The 6,130-nt window shown below is 50.2% G+C and overlaps 1 protein-coding gene across 1 annotated transcript; it reads right to left on the reverse strand.

Moving 5' to 3' along the window:
* Nucleotides 1-4,600: 4,600 nt before the first annotated feature.
* LOC139353631 (activity-regulated cytoskeleton-associated protein-like) lies at nt 4,601-5,182 on the reverse strand. The gene has a single exon (XM_070997974.1). It carries the CDS (start codon nt 5,180-5,182, stop codon nt 4,601-4,603), a length of 582 nt encoding a protein of 193 aa, XP_070854075.1.
* Between the last annotated feature and the right edge of the window lie 948 nt (nt 5,183-6,130).

Here is a 6,130-nt window from a genome sequence, read left to right on the forward strand (position 1 = left end):
GCGTGAGATGTAGAGTGCCAGCCACCGGGGTACGGAGTGAGAGAAACAGTTTATTCGGTGTCTGTAGCAGAGTGAAAAGCGTCAGCGGTAACGCGCATTTGGGCCTGGCTCATAGCATTCGCTACGAGAAGGCCGAGATAGAGGGGATCGATTATGGGGACAACTTTTCCCTAGGGCAGAATTTATGGCCTAAAATCTAGGCATTTGTCTGGAAATATTCATATTTATGCGTGGCCAGCTTGATTGGATTTTTTTCCCTACGAGTTGCATTAAAATCAGGCGAGAAATACATTTATTGGGGTATTTTTATTGATTCATTTGTAACTCGAGTTTCTACTTTATTTTGTTTTCCCAGTGTAGTCGGGCGCGAGTTGGCTCAATACAGCCGGCAGTGATAGAAGAAGAAGAATAAATTTTGCTTTTAAAAAAATATTTCCCGAAGTTCCTTTGGAAAGAGGGTGTGGCAGTGCGTAGTATTTTTAATATCTGAGAAATATTTTTATTTAATTAATGAGCAACAGGTTTCCTAAAGTTGAGTCCACCCCTTTCTCTCGGTGTAGTCAGCTCGGAAATCAAATCAGAAATCAAAGTAGTCAAAGGGAAAAAGAACAACATGGCAGCGGCAAATTTTGTGTTCAGATATGTAAGAAAATATTCTTTGTTAAAATTCTTGGTTCATGTTTTTTTTTCTCAGTGCTCGCAATTAACGGGTTAGGTTAGGTCATGGTTTATAAATTCTAGCCTACTCTGGGCGAAACCGCATCGAGGCCTTCGAGAAATTTCTCATTGCACGGGACTCTCACGCTCTCACGCACACACACACGCGTGACTCCGGGTGCTCCGCCGCTGGTCCTGGGCAGGCACACTCTCCTCGAGGTCGTCTAGGTAAACTCCTTCCTGGGTCACTTGGCATCAGCCCGAAGGCAAAAGACTCCTGTTGTCCACATAAATATGCTCTGCTCGCACTTCTGATCCCGTGCGCCGCCTTTGCAAGAGTCCCCTGCTTCTCGCACTTCTGGTCCGGTGCGCCGCGTTTTCCAAAAGTCCAAAAGTGAACTGCTCGCACTTCTGGTCCGGTGCGCCGCGTTTTCCAAAAGAGAGACCTGATTCTGATCCCGTGCACCGCCTTTGCAAAAATGACTCCTCGCACTTCTGATCCCGTGCACCGCCTTTTCCAAAAGAGAGCTCCTGTTTCTGATCCCGTGCACCGCCTTTGCAAAAATGACTCCTAGCACTTCTGATCCCGTGCACCGCCTTTTCCAAAAGAGAGCTAGTCAAGCTTTGCCGCCGCGTTTTGTTCAAGTTTTCGGCTGCTCTGGGTTTTTTCCACTTGTCGAAGTTTCGGTACTCCTTTTCTCTCGCTCTTCCCTTGGCGCGTGCCAATTTTCGGGGGTTGTTTTCCTCCTCGATCGCATGTCCTCTCTCGCTTGCTCCTGTGCGGCGCTGCACTTATCGTGGTGAATATTTCGTTGCTCTCCTGGTGTGTGTGTGTGTGGCTACTGCTGATGTGAGAACGGAGGGGGAAAAGGTAAACAGAACCTATCGCTTAGGCTGGGCTAAAATAATTATTGTGTATCAATATAACTACAAATCTTATGATTATTGGCTAAGCTTATATATTAAATGCACTGTACAATGTTTTTTTTTACAAAGTTATTCGCGAGGGTTTTGTTTGCTGTTGGCGCTGGCGATGTTGTAGCTGCTAGCTGGCGTTGTTGTTGGCGCTGGCGGCCGATGCTGTTGGCGCTGGCGATGTTGTAGCTGCTAGCTGGCGATGTTGTTGGCGCTGGCGGCCGATGCTGTTGGCGCTGGCGATGTTGGTGGCGCTATTTGTGAGGGGTCAAACGACTCCGCCTGCTTGCAGAAGGCTTTGAATGAACGACTCGTAAACTGTGTCCCATTATCGCAGACAAATGTTCGGGGAATACCAAAGTGATTCAAAATCCTCTCCCGAAAGGATTTTTCGAGATGCGCCGAAGTAGCTTTTCTCAAGGGGACCAACTCAACCCATTTCGAAAAGGCGTCGAAGAATACGAGCAGCATCGTATTCCCACTCTTGGATCGCGGAAGGGGCCAATAAAATCGGCGCAGACAGTATCGAACGGCTCGTTAATCTGTCTGGTGAACATTTTACCCGCCGGTTTGGTTTGGCTGACTTTGAACCGTTGGCAAGTGTCACACTTGCGGACATACCTGGCAATATCGCGGAAAAGACCTGGCCAGTAATATCTCTGGGCGATGCGGGTGGTTGTCTTCCTGATTCCGAGATGTCCTGCCGTCGGCTGGTCATGGCATTCCGACAGTACTCGCTGTCGGTGTTCCTTGGCTACGCACAGTTTCCAGGGCACGGAGTCTTCGTCGTCAGGTCGGGATCCGATATGCCGATAGAGCTGTTGGTTCTCGTACGCGTAGTCCGGGTAATCTTCAGGCCTGTCCTGAACAAGTTTCAGCATCCGCTGGTACCATGTGCATCCCGGCTTATCCTCCTGGATCATCTGAAGTACTTCCAAAGGCTGTCGAGAAAGTGCATCTGCAACAATGTTCTGGCTCCCGCGTCGATAGGTGACGTCAAACTGGTACTGCTGCAGTTCAAACGCCCAGCGCGCTATGCGGCCGGTGGGATTATCAATCGAGTTGAGCCACTTCAAGGCGGGGTGGTCCGTTATCACCTCAAATCGATAACCTTCCAAGTAGCATCTGAGTTTCCTGATGGCCCATATGATAGCCAGACACTCCTTTTCTGTGGCGGAGTAGTTTGCAACACGAACTTCTCGTTGAAGTCGGAGCAGGCGAGAACCGGCGCCTCCGTGAGTTTTCTTTTGAGTTCCTCGAACGCATCTTGCTGCTCCTGCTCCCATTGCCATTTCTTTCCTTTCTTGAGTAGCAAAGACATGGGCTGCACTACGCTGGCAAAGTTGGGTACAAATCTCCTGTACCATGACGCAATCCCTAGACATCTCCTCAACTCCTTGCATGTGGTGGGCGGACTCAGTCGCCGTACTGCCGAAATCTTGTCGGGATCCGTGTGAATTCCCTCCTCACTGATGACGTGTCCCAAGTACACCAGGCTGCGCTTAAAGAAACTGCATTTCTTCGCGTTGAGACGAAGGTTCGCCTTTCGTAGCCGTCGAAATACTTCTTGTAGATGCTGCACATGCTCCTCCAGAGTGCGGCCGATGATGATGATGTCATCCAAATACGCAAACGCGTTGGGCTCCATGTCCGGTCCTATGACGCTGTCGAGCGCCCGCTGGAATGTGGCTGCTGCTGAGTGGAGGCCAAACGGCATCACTTTCCAGTGGTACAAGCCCCTCCCGGGGACTGTAAATGCTGTGCACTCGCGGCTGGACTCGGCTACAGGGATTTGCCAATATCCGCTCTTCAAATCGAACGTCGATATGTACTTGGCATGGCGCAGACGCTCCCAGATGTGTGTTATCCTTGGCAGCGGGTATGCATCTGGAATAGAATGGGCATTTAGTTGTCGAAAATCTACACATAGTCGCATCTCTCCAGATTTCTTGCCCACGAGTACAATCGAGGCGCTGTGGGGGCTCCGAGAAGGCTCTATACAGTCGTTGCGTAGCAGTTCGTCGATCTGCTCATCGATAATCCTCTGCATCGCGGGATTCTTAGGAAAATACCTATCATGGGCTTATCATCTCGCATCGTGATCGTATGCTCAGCGATATTTGACATTCCCGTCAATCCTTCGAATTTGGCCAATTCCTACTGTAGGAATTTGTTTACCCAGGGTTCTAATTCTTCTTGCTCGGCGTTTGCGGTGATTGCGGCTAGTGCTCCTCCAGTGTCAGGCGTGTATCCTGGTCTGACTGGGGAAGGCGCTCGCCCTTCCTCTACTGGTTCCGCTGAAACAGTAGCATGATTCCGTCGAAATGGATTATTTCGCACGGCGTTGTCGTCTCGAGACCCTAAAATACTGCTGGTCGGGGTGGTTTGCACCTCGTTATCTGGATCGTTGTTTGCTGGAGTGAACGCATTTGTCAAGAGAGGAGGCATAGCTAAGTCGTTAGTGGGGCTGCATATTAGGAGAGGGTACAGCTGCAGCGAAGCGCGGCCGCATTGGAGAGTGGCAGACATGCCCATGCCCAATAGTACGTCTTCCATGAACGAAGGGAAAACTACCAGAGACTTGGTTATCTCCTTGCGTGAGCCTTCCGCCAGGCTGACATGAGTGTGTACCGACCCTACACGTTGAACAACTCGTTCGCTCACGAAGCTTCTGCTAGCTCCGGTGTCTATGGTAGCGTTAAACTCCTGACCCTCGATTTGCACCTGCGCGATAATTCTGCTCGACTGAACTTGTAAGATTTCTCCTAATTCCGGGGAAGACTCCTCTCGTTTCCCGGCTGGGTACGACGGCAACAGTCGAGAGTGCGTACTCCTCTGCGACCACAATCCCAACAAAAGAGGACTATGGGATTGCGACATGTAGCTAAACGGTGACCCTCCTGGGCACAATTCCTGCAAGCAAGACTGAAGTTCGGCACCATTGACCTGTTCCCCACTCGAGGAACTGATTGTAAAACTGTGGCTGGGGTGGGTGGTCGTCTGGCCGGTCGTGTGAAATTCTGTTGACCTATGCATACGCTGGGATCTCGTACTCGTTCCTTCTAGGCGCTGGTTGTGGTTCGGCCAACATTCTGGCATGGCTTCCTGTGCTCCGATCGCGGGTGACCTCGTAATTTACCGCTAAAGTGGTAAGTTGCTCCAAAGTGGTGAAGTCGTGCCTCCTTGCGTACATGTGGTACTCCGGTTGGAGATTTTCATAGATCCGGTCCAACTTCTGCTCCGCATTATACCCCGCTCTGTGCATCATGAGTCTGATGTTGACTAGGTATTGTTTGAAAGTCTCTCCCCGTCGCTGATCTCTGGTGCGGATCTCATCCTCGAGTCGCTGAAAGTACCTGGGTGGCAGAAAGAAGTCAAGAAACGCCTTCTTGAAGTTCGTCCAAGATTTTCCTAGCAGCTGGCTTGTCCGAAACCAGTGCTCAGCTGTATCCGTCAAAAGACCAGGGATGGCCTGCGGCATCTTCTCCACGTCAACTTCGTGTGCGGTGGCTCGTTCCTCGAGGTGTTGGATGAAGGTTATGGGGTCCGTGGTCCCGTCAAAAGTGATTCCCCAATTCTTCAGCTTTTCCGCTAGCGTGGCTGCGGACATCTCTGATTTCCTGGGAAAAATATCCCGCTTGACCGGATGGATCTCCGTGTCTCCGACTACATCGGCGGCACCTCGGCCTTCCAGTGCTGGCACCTGAAGCTGTGTTGGACCCGGTGGGTGTGTGTCGGTGAACGCTGCTTCCTATCCGTTAGGGCGGCTGTAATTTCCGCTTCGCAATCCTGTAGCCGCTCGGCTATCTCCAGCACGTGGTCGTCCCGATTATTAAAAGCAGACAGCCGGCTCCTCATTTCCTCAACTGTTCCGGTTGCTTCCAAGGAAAACTCCTTCAGAATCGCCTCCAATTCCCGCTTCCGGAGATACGAAATCCAACGCGCCCCCATATTGCTGTGAAATAATAGTTAACTGGCAAACGACAGGAAAAGTTTCGATAGGACGAGAGAAATTCTTGGACGAGGGTCAAACGATGTTCGAACTGGTTAAAATCTTCATTGAAAATTTTATTTTATTTGTCACCAAGAATTCACTGAATTCCCACGTGCAACGATGGTGACCACAATCCGATGTCAAACGACGATTTAATTCCTAAATTTTCTCGACGGTGATTAAATTTTGTTCGACGACGATCCAGTTTTAAATTTTTCCACGACGATGTCTTTGAGAGCTGCCGATGCACGTGTGTATTCGGCGATGGTTATATGAGAAGCCCCCAACGATGTGATCCCGTTGCCTGTACTTGATCGACTCCTGCTCGTGTGAGAGGGACGACGATGAGAGTGAAAAAGAAAAAAACAAAATGGCTGCGCTGTAGGGAGTATACGTTAGCTTTTCCCTACCTCGTTCTTTCGAAACTCTCGTGACCTGAGTTGGCTAGCCTAGAGGGCTCTCGCTCTCTCTCTCTTTCCGATTATCTGCCTGTATGTGTTTCGTCCTCACTTGATTTGCTGGCCACGTGAGCTTGGAACAAAGAATCTCTGATTTTAGGTTATG

This window comes from Drosophila suzukii, chromosome Y (assembly GCF_043229965.1).
Source record: "Drosophila suzukii chromosome Y, CBGP_Dsuzu_IsoJpt1.0, whole genome shotgun sequence".
Taxonomy (NCBI): Eukaryota; Metazoa; Arthropoda; class Insecta; order Diptera; family Drosophilidae; genus Drosophila; species Drosophila suzukii.

Bases quoted from the DNA above. Each gene is read 5' to 3' on its own strand.
- LOC139353631 (XM_070997974.1), bottom strand. From the start codon at position 5,182: ATGTCCGCAGCCACGCTAGCGGAAAAGCTGAAGAATTGGGGAATCACT.